At 40.2% G+C, this 16,904-nt stretch overlaps 1 protein-coding gene across 2 annotated transcripts in view; it reads left to right on the plus strand.

Moving 5' to 3' along the window:
- ZNF277 (zinc finger protein 277) overlaps positions 1 to 5,087 on the plus strand; it is a 109,660-nt gene extending 104,573 nt beyond the window's left edge. For both annotated transcript variants that reach the window (XM_046670475.1, XM_046670476.1), the window contains exons 10-12: positions 827 to 869; positions 1,899 to 2,073; positions 3,527 to 5,087. In XM_046670475.1, coding sequence (XP_046526431.1) covers positions 827 to 869; positions 1,899 to 2,073; positions 3,527 to 3,713 — 405 coding nt within the window. In that variant the 3' untranslated portion in view covers positions 3,714 to 5,087. The remainder of the gene's footprint in view (positions 1 to 826; positions 870 to 1,898; positions 2,074 to 3,526) is intronic.
- The last annotated feature ends 11,817 nt before the right edge of the window (positions 5,088 to 16,904 follow it).

Raw genomic sequence — 16,904 nt, forward strand, 5'->3', positions numbered from 1 at the left:
AAACAGATTGCCACCAGTATGTGTATATAGTTTCCAGTGTTGAAATTTAACTCATAATATCCTACTATCTTTGAATTGAAAGGAACCTTAGTACCCTTATGCTGTGTAGGAATTCTCCTTGCAGTATCCTTGTGACTGGTGTCCCCAGCCTCTGCTCAGTCACTTTCAGTGACAACATACCGTGGAATTCCTAATTATTCTGCCTGCGGTGCTACACTAAATGCCTTCACAGAGAGTTAGATGGGCTTTATTCTCCGTAAGCTTGTGAGTTAAAACTTTACCCAGATGGACGATTGCTAGAATGGAAGAGAATAAAATGAGTCTGCTTTGTAAAAATCAAAAGGAATGTAATTTATAGGAAGCTGTGAGTGAAGAGAAACTTGCGGGTTTAATCAGTGTATTTGACAGCATAAAATGAAAAGCAGAATTTGTAAAACTACCTATCTGCTTTGGAGCAGAGGACCTATGTCCGTAATTCTAGTCCAGTTGCCCAATACAGTAGGGCCACATCTTATCCAGAGACTGAGGACACTTTTGTCAGATTGCAGAACGCAGACATAGTAAATTGGAAAAACTGTAGATACAAGCAGTGAATAGTTAAAATGTTTTAACTGATTGACATGACTTGTTTGGACTGTGTTTTACAAAGCAGTTAGATGTGGGGGGAAGCAGTTAGGTTTCGAAGACTTCAAAAGCAGAAGACGAACTGAGACTGAGTTTCTACAGTGTTCAAACTCCTGTGAATGAGCTGTCTGTCTGTTTATAACTTCAGTCTGAAAGATTAAATAATTTAGATGCTCACAGATATATTCATTTCTTTTTTTAGGATGCACACGAATTTGATCTCCTCAAAATAAAGTCAGAACTTGGTAAGTTTGATTCGGAAGTTGTTTTCCATGACACTGCGTTTTTTATACACTGTCCTCTGAAGGATGCCTGTGTTGTGTAGTCATGATTGGAGAGTGCACGGCCAAGATGTGTGTCTCCACAGATGGTCCCAACAGAACTGCCTGAAGCAGTGATTTGCAACAATTTCAAAGTGGAATATTCAAATATGGTATTTGATTTCATATAGTCTTCCTTCTTCTTTCCTACATATATGAATGCTTCAAATAAAATTCAAGTTAATTGTTAATATCTATCATAAAGTGGAGGGAGCTAATGGAAAGAGCATGGATTTTGAACTCAGACTGGAGTTTGTATTCCAGCTTCAGCAATTGCTAACTATATGACGTTGGGCCTCAGGTCAACAGAATGTTATAGGGAGTAGACAATATATGTAAAACACCTACTGCACTTCTTAGCAGTGTAGCTAGATTATTTATTATACATGTACCCAATTGCATCATTCTCAGTATCACTATGATAGAAAGATTAGGAGCATGAAGACGTAAAGTGCTGACTTGCTAATGGATCCAAGACAGGAAAAGCTCACTTCCCACACCTCAGCTCACTGACTACTTTCCTAGACTCTTTTATGTGTTACTTTACTTTGCTGTTCTTGTAGACGTGTATATTGTTGTATGTATAGTTAGCTCAGTAGGCAAGAACATGGGCTCTGGAGCCAACAACCTGACGTCAGATCCTATCTCTACTGCTTACTAGCTGTGCAACCTTCGACAGTTTCCTAATAGAAATTGTAGATGTGATAATACTATGTATGTGATAAAGTTTTTCAAGGATTAAACGTATTAATACATGGAAAGTGATTAGAACAGTGCCTAGCCCATAAGCCCTGTATAAGAATTGGCTGTTATTTGATATCTGTTATTATGCTTTATAATTGCACTGCCTCTTCAAGTTAGTTAATAAAGAGAAGTGGCTCTCTTAAAAAATCGTAACAGTGCAAAAGTGGGTCTGACCAGTTATCTAATGATTCTGTATACTGTCATTTTCAGGATTAAATTTCTATCAGCAAGTGAAACTGGTCAATTTCATTCGGAGGCAGATTCACCAGTGTAGATGTTATGGCTGCCATGTGAAGTTCAAATCCAAAGCAGACTTAAGGACTCACATGGAAGAAGCTAAACATATATCACTGCTTCCTGAAAGAAAGACATGGGATCAACCAGAGTGAGTACTGCTCAACCAGACGTACACTTCTTTGCTCTGTCTGCTTTATTTTGTCCCTTTATTTAATTCCTTTAAACTTAAATAAAAAAGAAATACATGTTTATTGTAAACAGTGAAAATCTTCAGAAACCTTATTTTTAAAGTAATCCTCCTATTACAAATGTAACCAGCTATTTCAGATTTCGTGTTGTGGAGATAGATATAGATGTAGATAGAGATGCAAGTATAAATTTTGAAATTACGTTTTGTTAACACCATAAGTAGCTTTCCATATCCAATACAAGTTTACTGCATCATTTTTAATGCTTTCCAAATATCCCATGGTGTGGATATACCTTAATTTATCAGATATTTAGGTTGTTTCTTTTGTTTTGCTCTCATAAACAGTGATACAGTGAGTATCCATATGCCTTCATATTTGCACACTTATCCGATTATTTCGTTTAAACTCCTAAAAATAAAATTACTGTGTCAAAGAGTATGCAACTGCTAGGGCTTTGACATATGTATTTTGCATCTTGGCACTTTAAACAAGTTAAGCAATTGGTCTACTGGTACACACCTATCAAGATGGTGTCAGACTCCCAGGTATCCTTTGTCAGTCCAGCCTTCTGGGCTGGTTCTCACGTCACTCTGAATAACCTCAGCTGAGGGAACCTCTGAGAGCTTGTGGGTTGTAACTGCCCGGAGTTCCACTATTCTCAGGGTATGTTAAATCAGGTCCCCCCAGTAATCTAGCCAAAAGCTCTAGTTTTTCCTCTTTAGAAGCTCCCAGATTTGTGACAGGCAGAGTCAGCCCTGGATTGACCTGATACCCTATTCTTATAATTCTTCTTCTATAGGTTGAGATCCTTAGAGGTACCTTAGGACTAACTCCGAAGTGTTTCCGGAGAGGGAACCAGAATAATAGACCTAAAACTGTATAGATGTTTTAATTTTTGATCATCTAGAATGAAGGAACCAGTAATGATTAGGTTGAGAAAAACCAACACACAAAGGAGAAACCATTGTTTTCATCAGATATTTGAAGGATAAGTGTATGAAAGAATAACTATATTTGCACTTTGTTAACCTCTAGGAAAGAACTGGGATCCTTGAGCAGAAATGAGAGGGATGTCATTTTTGCTTCATATGAGGAGGTATTATCTAACAACTAGAGCTGCCCGATACTGCAGCAGGCTGCCTTTTAAGGTAGTAATAAGTTTCTTGTTATGGCAGATATCAAGCAAAGGCTGAATGGCCAGCTAGCAAGGATACTAGTAAGTCTGACGTCAGCCAGTAAAGGTCAAAGTGAAAGTAATTCAGAAGTTGTCTCCCTTATAGGTTTTGCAAAATGCTGTTGAAATTGTTGGCAAGGAAACCTAGCAAAATGATAGTAATATGTACATTCACTTGCCTAGAAATTTTCCAAATAATTTATACTTTTGGTTAATATATCTATGGTTATTTTCAGGTATTATTTTCCAACCTATGAGAATGACACTCTACTGTGTACACTGTCTGACAGTGAAAGTGACCTAACAGCTCAGGAACAAAATGGAACTGTTACCGTCATCAGTGAAGACACATCTAAACTGCATGCTTTGAAACAAAGCAGTATTTTGAACCAGTTGCTACTACATGAGTGCTTGAAAAACTAGAAGAAACTGCCACAGAAGCAATTTTTCATGTTTTCTCCTATGTGATAAACGTGAAAGAATAGTTTAAAGCTGAACATCAGCAAAGGATTAGTCCTTGGTGAAATAAAATTTTAAAAAATGGATATTCTTTTCAAAGACTAAAGTAGAAAAATAAAATGAAGACTTTTTGTATTTGGCTCTAAAGTTTTATTATATAATCATTATAAATGATCTCATTAGATTAATGATTATCTGTAATAAGGAGGACATATAAATCACAAAGAAATGAAATGTTCAAATTATTTATAAACCTAATTTCAACCAGTGGTTTCAGTAGTTTCAGTTTCTTCCCCACAGGCTTTCTTCATCCAACAAGTCAAAAATTTGACAGATGTGTGCTTTCTGTACTGCATTGGGCAAGCTATAAATGTAGTAACCAAAAGAGGAGCCACGGAGGAAAGGAAAAATGGTCAAAGATCAGGAGAATGCACAGATTGGACACTATTTCAGAATAATCAAGATCTGACTATATTATCATTACTACTTTCTTCTTAGAGTTACCAAACTGCCTAGAAATGGATGTCAAGCCAAATAACTTCACTTTCCCCTACAATGTATATATCGCTAACAGAGAAGTACCATTTTTTAAAAACGAAACCACAATGCCATTATGACATCTAACAAAATTAACAATAACTTCTTAACATCATATATTTTCAACTTTACGTAGTTGCCTCAAAAAATCTTTTTACAATATTATCACTTACAGAGCAAATATAGGACAAATAGGACAAAATATGCCTCCTGATAAGATGCAGTGAGCAGGACAAACTATCACTTTTGAAGATTCCTCTCCAAAACGTATAATGTGAATGTAATGAAGAAACATCAGTTAAATCCAACTTGAGGAATAGTCTACAAAATAGTTGGCTTTTACTCTTCAAAAATCAAGGTCATGAAAAACAGCGAAAGAAATACTCTTCCAGATTAAAGAAGACTAAAGAAAAATCACATGTAATCCTGGATTGGCTCCTGGACCAAGAAAAAGTTCTTCTTCTGCTATAAAAGATATTAGTTGGACAACTGGCAAAATTTGAATAAAGTCTGTAGTAAATGTTATGGTATTGGTGTTAATTTCCAGATTTTGATCATTATACTCTGGTTATGTATGACTGTCCTTCTCTTTAGAAAATGCACACTGAAGTATTTAGGGGTAAAGGAACATTTTGTTTGTAACTTTTTCTCAAAAAACTGATAAGGATATAGAGAGATAATGATAAATGCAGTAAGATGTTAACATTTGGGTAATCTAGGTGAAGGATATGTGGGAATTCTTTGTACTATGGCAATTTTTTGTAAGTCTAAAATTGTTTCAAAATATAAATTTTTTAAAGATGTCTTTTTACAGTTTAAATCAGGTTTTAAGTGAGATAACATGCATTGCATTTAGTTCATGTGGTTCTTAAGGGTCTTATAATCGGTAACACCTCATGCTCCCCTTTTTTGTTTTTTTTTTGTTTGTTTTGAGGAAGATTAGCCCTGAGCTAACCGCTGCCAATCCTCCTCTTTTTGCTGAGGAAGACTGGCCCTGAGCTAACATCTGTGCCCATCTTCCCCTACTTTATATGTGGGACGCCTGCCACAGCATGGCTTGCCAAGCTGTGCGTAGGTCCACACCAGGGAACCCCGGGCTGCCAAAGTGGAACGTGTGAACTTAATCGCTGCACCACTGGACTGGCCTCTCATGCTCCCTTTTTTAAAATGCCACCTACTTATTAAAGAAACTGGGTCATTTGTCTCACTTTCTGAATTTGTATGATTGTATCCTCTTTGTGTCATTTAACATGTTCCTCTATTACCCATTTTTCTTGCAAACTGGTAGATGTAGAAGCTCCATTAAATTTGTGTTCAAAAAACTTTTTTACAAAAATAATTCGTAAGAGATACTTGTGGTTCCTGTTGCGTCACATCAGGCACATTGCAAAGGGTTCCTGCACTCGGTGTCAAGGTGTGTGTCTGGAGGCTTCCACACCAACAGGCAGTTCTCAGGTGCCAGCAGGGTGTCCAAGAATTCAAGCCAGTTCTGACGCTATCTACCAGAAGATAGAATCAGATTCCACAGTAAAAGGCTCAGTCTCACAAGACCACCCTCCACTTCAGACACCAGCCACAACCCTAGCTTGGTACCTGTGCTTCTGACTGACCGGTACAAACTGGAAGTTCTAACATCCTCCTCCAATTCAGGATGCCAATTGCGAGTCCAGGTTGTTACCCATACTTCTGACCAACTGGCTATAAATCAGCAGTTCCTATGACCCCCTCCTCAGTTTCAGTTAATTTGCTAGGACAGCTCACAGAACTCAAGGAAACACTTAACATTTATAAGTTTGTTAAAGGATATGATAAGGGATACAGGTGAATATCCAAATAGAAGAGAAACTTAGAGCAAGCTAAGGGAAGGGATGCACAAACTTCCAAACCCTCTCCAGGTGCACCACTGTCCCATTACCTCCATGCGTTCACAAACCCAGAAGCTTTTGGGGGAAAAAAGGGTCAAGAAGCTATTCTTTTGCAATTTTATGGAGGCTTCATTACATAATCATGATTGACTAAGTCATTGGCTATTGGCAATTGAGTCAACCTCAAGCCCCTTGCCCCTCCTGGAGGTCAGGAGATGGGACTGAAAGTTCCAAACCTCTGATCCCATGGCTGTTTCTCCTGGCAACCAGCCTCCACCCTTGGATGGGGTCCAAAAGTCATCTTCATTAACAAACAAGAAATTCCAAGGATTTGGGATCTGTATGCCAGGAACTGTGGACGAAGACCACATATATATGAGAAATATACTTTGGTCATCTGAATGACCAAATAGGTTTTTCTTATAGATCACAATGTTGCACACATAATAACTGATGTGCTGTTTTTAGAGATGTCAGAATTGATCAGTGCATTCAGGTATTGTCAGTCTGATGAATCATTATAAAGTTTTCCATCAGTCTTTTAAGTAACCATTTAGTATCCATTGGTAATTTGTTACCTAGAGCTATTATTTTTTTAGGAGTTACAAAATGTTGATTTTCTAATTCTATCATTTCTTTATGAATGGGCTCCTTACACAGCATATGTGCTATAGAGCACTGGAATCTGAAGTTCTAGTTTTCAGTTGTTAATGCTAGCCTGTGTAGGCAGTGCCCCAAGACTAATCTTAAAGTTGTATGGCCTGTCCAGAGTGTCCAGATTAATCCCCCAGCATGTGACCTGAAATTGACAGGATTTGTAAATTACATGGGCTCTGAGCAGAGGCTTTAGATTTCTAAGCCTCCAGCTGTGCAGATACCCATACAAGGCTTTTATTAAAAACCAAGCAAACAAATAAATGGGAGCCTTTATTATAATAAAAATTGCCTAAGTTAAAGACACAAGTTAAATTGTTTTAGAACCAAAGCTTAAGAAGGCAATTAGTCCTGTGCCTAGAACCATGTGTTTCTAGGAATCAGAGTTGTTGAGGAAATCAAGGAATGTCTGAGGCGTTTCTAGAATGTGCTTCAGTCTTAACCAGAACAGGAGCAATGGAAGAATGAGAACAAAATGAACTAATTAAGCTTGAGAAGGAGAAAGCTTTTTTGGAGATAAAGTTTTAGAGAACAGATCAGATAAGTATAAAAGGATGAATGAAATTGAAGGACAGACCATCAGATAAAAGGGGAAAGATTAGATGCTTAGGATTTAATTCATCTAAGAGGTTATTTTTTAAATGGGTAGATAGATGTTTTGGGGGTTTTTTAGGACAAAAATAATAACTTAGTCCCAAAGAAATGGAGCGAGAATAGGAACAAAGTCAGCAAACTGCATTGACTCTCCCCGAGGGAGCACAAATATAGGCCACTGTTGGTGAAATACTGTCAGAGCCTCATGGGTCTGGTGAGACCCTGTCCAGGCTGATGAAAGAACCACAGTGGTCTCCAGGCATGAAGAACCCCTCTAGTTCAGAATGAGCAGAATCAGATACTGGGAAGGATGTGTTTTAGATTCTAATGACTTAGCTTGAACTCAAGCAGACAAGAGAATCTAATCTTTGAACTTTAATTTCTCTCTGGGAAATTCACTATGGTAGAAGGGTTATATTTAAATTAGGGACACCAATATTTTACGGGACTGTTTTTTTATTGAAGCGTCTTTAAACTGTCATATAATCTCTTTGCAGAACCTTTGATAGACTGTTCGAAACAACATGGTTAGACATAATTCCAAATGGAAAATGAAATGGGGAGCTTTCAGCTGGCGTTCAGCCTGCCCATGGAATTACTTCAGTCAATGAATTGCCTTCTGAGGGCAATAGCTACACTCTTCACCACCAGACTCAGGAGAATATACATAGAAAGAGGAGTTGCCATTTGGGTGGGAGGAGTGTGGGGATGGGCTCATGGTGGAGCCGCACTGTCATGACAGATTACTGATCTCCTGCAGAGGAGGTGGTCATACTCTTGGTTGGCTTGGAGCTTAATGGTTAAGCCCAAAGAACTAAGAACAAAAACCTGGGAAACTCCTTTCCCCTAGTATCTTGTTTCCATGGGAAAAGAAATCCATTACAATAACATTCTTGGTTTCTTTCTGCCCCCTCTCACCCCTACGAAGGAAGAGTGAATTTTCTGCCTGGAAATTTGGAGAACAGGAACTAGGCATCTGTGATTCAGCACCTTCCTCCTCCTCTTTCTCTTTGGGATTTGTCTGTCTGCAGAGAGAACACATCCTGTTCTGCTCCTCCATTCTGCAATCTTTAGAGTGGCAGACTCTGCTCGTGCAGTTGGAGGCCGGCAGTTGTCCAACACTGTGGCTGTGTGAATAAGTCTGCCTAACTTTGGGGTTTGGTGTTAGGAAGCTCACTTGCCCATAGCTGTAAGCTATGTTCTCCAATATTACCTTTATTAGCAATAAAGGTAATTTTTCATCTCCATTTGTTTGACTCATGTATCAGCTGGCCCTTCTAGAAGGTACCCAGTCTGTCAAGGAATGGTAGGTGTGGCTAGGACCACTAGGAAACCAACTCTCGGAGAGTTACCACTAAATACACCCAACCCCGGCAGTCAGGAGGTGAAACAGACTTAGTTCCCTGTGAGACAAAGGCTGGGCAATAAAGCCAGAGGATTCTAGGATATCATTGGTGAGCTAGCTGCACAAATACTTTTTGAAAGACCCTTAGAACTAGGGTTTTATGTTGAGTTCTACCAGAAACAGACCTTAAGTTAAAAATTTGAGTACAGATCATTTATTTAAGAGGTAAGCCCAGGAAATACCAGTTCAGGAAGTAACAAATGAAATGGAAGGAATACAAAACAGCGTGCATTAATGAAGAGGCTGCCGTATGAGAACTGGGCCCAACCTTCCTGAGGATCTCTGGGAGAATGCACAGAACACCTGAGAGTCGCCCAGCACCCGCCAGCTCCACCAAAGGGCCGAAAAGCTGGGATGTTTATCCACTTACCCTCATTGGTCATGGGGCAAGGACTGCTCCCAGGGGCATAAATTCCTGCACAATTCCAGCCTGCCTTGCGCATTGATCTAGTGCCCTCAGGAGGCTGCAAGAGGCCCTCGCACAAAGACTGAGGAAGCCACGTCAGGGAAGGGTCCGGACAGTAACTCTTACAACTGTAGATGTTGCGTTATCACAAATGAAACGTTTTATGTGGAGCTTAGCAGTCCTCACAACTTTTCCGTGTATCATCTCACTTGACCTTCAAAACAATGTTGTGAGGTATCTAGTCAGGAATTTTTATCCTCATCAAGGGTAGAAAGAGGATGAGACAACTGAGGATCAGTGAGATGGGGACTTGGCCAAAAGAAAAAAGCACAACAAAGTAATATATGACAAAATATATGGGAATTTAAAATGAGATAAAACCAAGTCCTGAACTTTTTTAATGAATGGAGGAATAGCAATTCTTTTTGAGAGGATGGAGTAGAACTTGAATCAGAACAAGATGAATTCTGCAACGTAAGTGATTCGCTGAATTTACATGCAAAATTAACACATCCGTCCACTTCCATCAAGGACATCAAATTGCAGCTATTGTTTGCTTAGTCTGCAAAAACAGCCACCCTACATCCTTGAAGTTTAATTCAACTATTTCAATAAGCTTCGAATGATGGATAGCTAGAGGATTAAACCAGGAGCTGCAGTTGAACTCTTACGCCTTACAATTGATACTTTGAAAAGCTAAAGCATGTTCCATTCCTGATGAGAGCAATTTGCAAGATCGAATGGCATTGCAAGCATGTTAATTCAAACTGAAAAGATTCAACTAAGCTAATATTAATTTCACAGTGTTCTAAGATTCAAGTGAAGCTGTGTCCTTTTGGGTTCTTAAAATCAGACTACAAAAAAACATTTTTGAGGGTATTCTCAATTGACTTCAATATAGAGTGAGCAGTAAATAAAACTCTAATAAAACCATAGATTGTGATTTTGGTGTTTTCATCATTTGGAAAACATTAGAAAAGCAAAAGAATATGCTGTGGTAAATTGTGAAAACTAAAAAGAAAAAATTTAAAAGGGGAGGAGAAAGTGAAAGAGACAAAAACCGAAAAGTTATTAATCTCTTATTCTCACAAAAGGCAACACCACTCCAACACCTCCATCGTTGCCTACAGAGATAAAGTCCAAAGCTTGGCATTTGACACCCCTCAGAGTCTGGACAAAACTACCCCTTCCATCACTCAGTCCATCACTAAGCCCAGTCAATTCTGTCTCCAAAATGCATCTCAGTCTCCACCACCGTCCTCTCTGGACTTAACTACTGCAACAGTCTCCTAATTGGCCTCCCTGCTTCCTTGCTGGCTCCTCCAATCTGTCCTCCACGTAGCAGCACAGTGATCTTTAAAAATCCTTCCATGGGGGGCTGGCCCCGTGGCCGAGTGGTTAAGTTCGCGCGCTCCACTGCAGGCAGCCCAGTGTTTCGTTGGTTCGAATCCTGGGCGCGGACATGGCACTGCTCATCAGACCACGCTGAGGCAGCGTCCCACATGCCACAACTAGAAGAACCCACAACGAAGAATATACAACTATGTACCGGGGGGCTTTGGGGAGAAAAAGGAAATAATAAAATCTTTAAAAAAAAAAAATCCTTCCATGGTATGATGAACTTTCTTGATTACTTACCCAGCATCCATTTCTTCTTTCTTCCTTTCCTAATACTTTCCAAATTATTCTGGGGAACCAACTCTACCCTTACTAAGTAGCAGCCATGCCATTTGGGATTGACCTCAGCCCTAGCTTCAGCGAGGAGGGCGTCCTGATTGGAGTAAGAACTCCACTGCAGAGATTGGGTTATGCAGAGAGGTACACAGCAAGTCCCTGCTCACTGTGACTGGTCTAGGCTGATCCAATCAGAGTGAGGGTGAGGGATTCTGTCAGAGGACTTAAAGAAACGAGACTCTCCCTTTCCTTGTACAAAAAAGAAACATGTCCCCTGGTTGCTGCCAAAGCCATCTTGCAACCTTGAAAGAAACTAGCCCAAGGACTCTCAGAGAAGAGCAAAGTCAAGAGAATTCCTAAGAAACGAAGCCGGATTCCTCGCCTCAAGGCAGTATTCCTCTGGAATTTTCACTTACTCAGGCCAATAAATCCCCTTTATTTAAACCCTTCAAGTGAGATTTTCTATTACATACAGTGAAAGTTTCCCAGCTAATACAAATGGCTTCCCATTGAACATGGAATCAAGTCTAAACTTCTTACGTGACCCTCAAGGCCCTCGCGAATTGGCCCCAGCTACATCTCCAACCTCATCCCCTGCCATTCTCCTGCATGCCCGCTACTATCCGGGCAACCAGGCCTCCTTCCATTCCTTGACCACGCTTTTTCCCGCCTCAATGTTTTTGCATGTGTTGTTCTCTCTGTCTATATATTCTTGCCTGGGCGCTTTCCATTAACATGTCTTTATCGTCCAGGCCTCAGTTCAGCTATCTCCACAGCCTGGCTCAGGCCACTTTATATCCCTACACTAACTTGTTTGCTGCCAGTGCAGTTTCACCTTCAGCAACCCCATAAGGAAAGAAGAGGGGAGAAGGTCAGGCTGGGAGTTGGAAATAGACTTGGATACCACAAGCAAATATTGCATTTGGTCTCTCCCCACTCTCACCTCTGGCAGAAAATTATACAACAGATTTCTGGAGACATCAAATTTTTCTGGGGTTAAGACAGAGAGTTTTATTTCCAAGAATCCCAAGAGATTGCTCCCCATGAGACAAAAGCCAGACTGCACTTTGCTGCCTGCTGTGTGAGATCCAGAAAGTTGTGTGCTGGAAGCTGGTGCAGGGTGGTACATGAGGAGAAGGTGGGAGTGAGGGAGAGCAAGGCATTAAAGACTGGGGAGAGATTGCAGGGGTTGGAGAGCGGGCAGACTTCAGCACTGGAGAAAGTCGAAGAGGGCTTTGAGGATATTTTGATGAACAGTGTATGGTGCACAGATGTCTTCCTTAAAAACCTTCCTTGGGAAACAGAAAATAGAAGTTATCAGAGATTGGTGGGAGGGGTAATGGGAGTTACTGTTTGATGGTTACAGAGCTTCTGTTCAGTATAATGAAAAAGTTATGGAAATAGATAGTGGCGATGGTTGTACAACATTGTGAATTTAATTATTCCCACTGAATTATACACTTAAGGATGGTCAAAATTGTCAATTGTATGTATATTTTACCACAATAAAAAAAATGCCAAAAAAGAGATTAAAAAAATAAACCAGCTAACTGTGTAAAGGATGACCTATAGTAGACCAAGCTGACCAAAAAGGAGGCTGGCCCATTAATCTGGTTAGGAGGTGATGAGAAGAGAACTTCAACTAGGCAGCAAAAGTCAGGAAAAAATTCTGAAGGAGAATGGTCAGGACCAAATGCATTTGGTTTAGGACCTACCGAGTTTGAGGCATGTGTTGGTACTGCCCAGATCTCTCCTTCAGGGCTGAGGCCCTCATTCTCCCACCTGTACTTGGTGTAGGTTGATAATGGCCCATAGCTGCAGCCCTTTCTGGGCATTACCCTTGGCCAAATGGAGCTGTGCTGTGCAAGGGGTCATGGGAAACTTGGGAAGAAGTGGTTACTAGAAGAAGGGAGTGATGGGCAGAGAAGGCAATCTGAGAGTTTCTGTTGGATCTGGCTACAGAGAAGTCATTGGTGACTTTGGCAGAGAAGTTTACGTGGAAGGACAAGGTCTGGACTGCGGGGGCATGGAAGCCGCATGGGAGGCAACGAGGAAGAGCTGGACCTGAGTCTTAAAGGAAGGGTAGGGAGTCAGGCATAGGAAGACCTGACAGGCAGGGAAAACGGTGTTATGGAAGGAACCCAGGCTGGGGAAGTCACCCAGTTTAAATGGAGCAGGTCAAGGGGAAGGCAAGAGAGATGCCTGGAGAAGTGAGTAGTGCCAGACATGGCTGTCTTAAATGGTTGGCTCTGGAGTTTGAGCAGAATCAACCAGGCTGTCTCCATAAGTGTGTTTGAGTTCCACTGGGTTCAGGATACTGCCCTCTAGTGGGAACTGGGCATTCTGTCCCCAGACTCTGGACCATTTCCACCAGGTGGATGTTTTGACAGTGGTCCCTTGGACTCCATGTTTATGAATGAGACATATACATTTTCTGAAATGAGTTCCATTAAGCCAGTTTAATTCCTGAGTCATATTCTGTCATATTCTATTTCATATTCTGTCTTATAAACTTGTCTCTAATATATTTTACTTTTGTTTTTCTTTTACTAAACTTATTTTCAAATAATTTAATTCTGTTCTGTGTAAATTGTACAAGAAATATTTCATACATCTATCAATTATTTCCATTGTAACTTCTGCCATTGTAAATTTTCCTTTGTGACCATTGTTTTTATTAAATCCAATTTCCCTAGACAAATATTTTGCATGTCTAAATTTTATCAAGACAATTTTATCCATTTTTTTTAGTCTCTAACAAACTGTATACTGTGACATTTTAAACATTATCGGTTCTATTTTGAGGAGATTATTCCTTTATAATAAAATTCATAACGACTAGGAAAAAGAATTCTTTGATAAAAATCTGTCATCAAAGTTTCTGGTGTTGGATCTGTGTCCTTTTTGGACGTGCCAGGCAGAGGCAGGCCCTAAGACAGCCTTGTTCGCAGTCCAGTTACATACGGATAAACACAAACCTCAGGTTGAAACTTAAGTGTCTCCTTTTACCAATAAAATTCCAAACCACTAAGGAAAGAGTTCTTTTTGCCTTTCCAAGCTGCTACCTTACAATCAATGAATGGTTTAAGCTCTGGAGAATATCTGGCTTATTCATTTGTAAGATAGCTTTCATCTTTGCACACTATTCTTTCCCTCAGAAAGTGACAATGTAGTTATTTTAAATATTCCTTGAAACCAATGACAGTGTGAATCGTGTTTTTTAAATGCCTTGGTTAGTGAAATTCTTTCAGCCACTGAAATAACCTGGGTTAAGTTATTAAAACAAGTTCCCACCATGGTACACACAATAAGCAGACATAATTAGGTTGACCCGTGTAAAATTCCTTTAATTTTAGCATTTGGAACCTACAAAAATGGCAAATTCATATGGGTCAAGCTAAGATGATTGATTTTACAAGTTAAGGGGGATAAAGATTATCTGGCAGCACACAACATGACAAGAAGAAGATTATTTTTGTGTTAAGGTTGAATTAGAAATCCTCATGTCTAGGCAGTAGATCTAACATCGAAGCCTGAAGTGCCCACCAGCTCCGAATCCAAAACAAGTGACTCTGGTGGACTGGGCAGCCTGCAGTGACCCCAGGAGGCACGCCTGGGCACCCTCCCTCCAAGGGGCTCACTTCTCGCCTCTAGTCCATTTTCCTTAAGCAGCCCCTGCCAAGTGTTATTTCGGAAACTCAGGCCCATGTAGCCAAATTTGCTATTTTTCAAAAGAAGTCAGATATCTGGATTTTTATTTGAAATTTCCTGATTTTTAATTCCTGTGTGAAGGCTAATTCCAGTTTGTGACTCTCGATACAGATGACATGATAAAAGAGGATAGCAAATTCATATTGTGTTGAAGACAGACCAGTGTTCTCAAAAGAAGGGTGGGATGTGTGCACTCAGAGGATACTTTCAAGTTTTTATTTGTGTATATTAATGATATACATGATACATCAAAAACTTTATTTGTGTATATTAATGGTATACATGATACATCAAAAACACGGCATCTGTATATTAAATGTAAAGAGCAATTTATAAAGAATAGATACAATTTGGAGAGAGAATGAGAACACACCAGGAAAACAGTGTAAAACATTTTACAGACAAAGATGTGGAATCAAAGAAGTTCTGAGAACCTCTGAGGGAGACTATAACTCAACGTTCGTAAGGTACGTCTTGGAGTCACAGTTCTCAAACATGGGTGGACTTAAAAAACTTGCTTCAAGGGCCGCCCCAGTGGCACAGCGGTTAAATTCTCATCTTCTGCTTCGGCGGCCCGGGATTCTCCAGATCAGATCCCAGATGCGGACATGGCACTCCTTGGCAAGCCATGCTGTGGTAGGCGTCCCACATATAAAGTAGAGGAAGATGAACACGGATGTTAGCTCAGGGCCAGTCTTCCTCAGCAAAAGGAGAAGGATTGGCAGCAAATGTTAGCTCAGGGCTAATCTTCCTAAACAAAACAAAACAAAACTTGCTTCAGACGCGTATTCCTAGACCTGACACTGTGGTGTTCTGATGCACGGCGTCTAGAGTGGGAATGAGAAATCCGCCTTTTAACAAGTCACCTAAGTGATGTTGAGTCAAAAAACCCATGGACCAGACTTAATAAACACAGGCATATTGTTAGGAGCAAAGGCTCCTGAGTCAAAAGGTCCTCGGTTCAATTCTTGGCTCTGACATTTACCAGCCATGGAACTTTGACGAAGTTAACTTTAACTTCTCAAAGCCACAATTTTCTCATTTGTAACATGGGGATCTAATAACGGCTACCTCATGTTTGTAAAACAGTGCTCAGGACATAGGAAAGGCTTAATAAATGTTGACTATTTTTCTCATGATTAGTTTTTTCTTAAATCCTGTGGGAGGAATGAGGAATGTTTCCAGGGCAAGGTGAGCTGTCATCCTTGTCATCCAAGTTATAAAGAGCCTTTGTCTGAGCGTGACCCCTCCCTTTTGTCACACCCTCCTTTGTTCTTTCTCAAATTCTTTTCCTCTTCAAAGCTGCCCTTGATGTTCTTGTTAGCTTGACTTCATCTATATAAAAACATTCAGAGACATGGCTGCTCATCATCCTGATCTATTTATGAATATGTTCGAAATTTTTCTTAATAAAAAGGTTTTTAAAGGTCTTTAGTTGCATGAGCTGCTCCAAACACACCCTCCCTAAGGATGGCTCTGACTAATATCACATAAAATTTAAACCTGGGCGATGATTTTCAGGCACCATCGCTTGAACCTCTTCCACATATGACTCACTGGGAGAGCCGCTGGGACACCGATGTGTCTAAGGTATGAGCCTTATTCATGGCCCTAGCATGGCATTCTCTGTGAAGAACATCAACCATCCTAGCACATCCCGTGCGGGTGTGTCAGAGCTGTCAGAGCTGGTGTTTCCAGGCAGACTACAATCTTGCTGTTGGGATGATCTGGTTGGCCATGTCCTATCCTGGATCCTGGAGCCAAATCCTCAACGCTTGTCAAGACACTCCATAGAAAAAAGTAGATGGTTATAGGAACAAGGTAAAAAGAATGTAGACAGATGAATATTCATTATTACTACTGGGAATGAAATTCAAAGCACATGCCCTAATTTCCATAGCCTAGTGCCAACATCTTTGTAAAAAGGTATTAGATTGAGAAGTATAACTTAAAAATCACCAAGAAAGTTAAAAAACAGATACCAGCAAACATTGAATGCTATACACATATAGCGATATTCTATTCTTGAATAAATGTTTGGAAACCTCATTATGCTGAACACAGAAATTCCAACTGAACCTTTCCCCTAAAGCTAATTCTGTTACTTAGGATTTAGGCTAAGCTGCTGTAACAAAAAGACCCAAGGGTACATTGGCTAAACCAAGAGTCTATTTGTCTCTCTCATCATAGCCTTGAGGTGGTCCAGGGCAGTAAGGCTGCCAATCCAGTCAGAGGCAGAGAGGTAAAAGCCCAGGAGTGCATGAGTGTTCATTATAGGTACACACCTCAGCAGTGCACAAGTCACTTCC

This window comes from Equus quagga, chromosome 8, assembly GCF_021613505.1.
Source record: "Equus quagga isolate Etosha38 chromosome 8, UCLA_HA_Equagga_1.0, whole genome shotgun sequence".
In the NCBI taxonomy this organism is placed as follows: domain Eukaryota; kingdom Metazoa; phylum Chordata; class Mammalia; order Perissodactyla; family Equidae; genus Equus; species Equus quagga.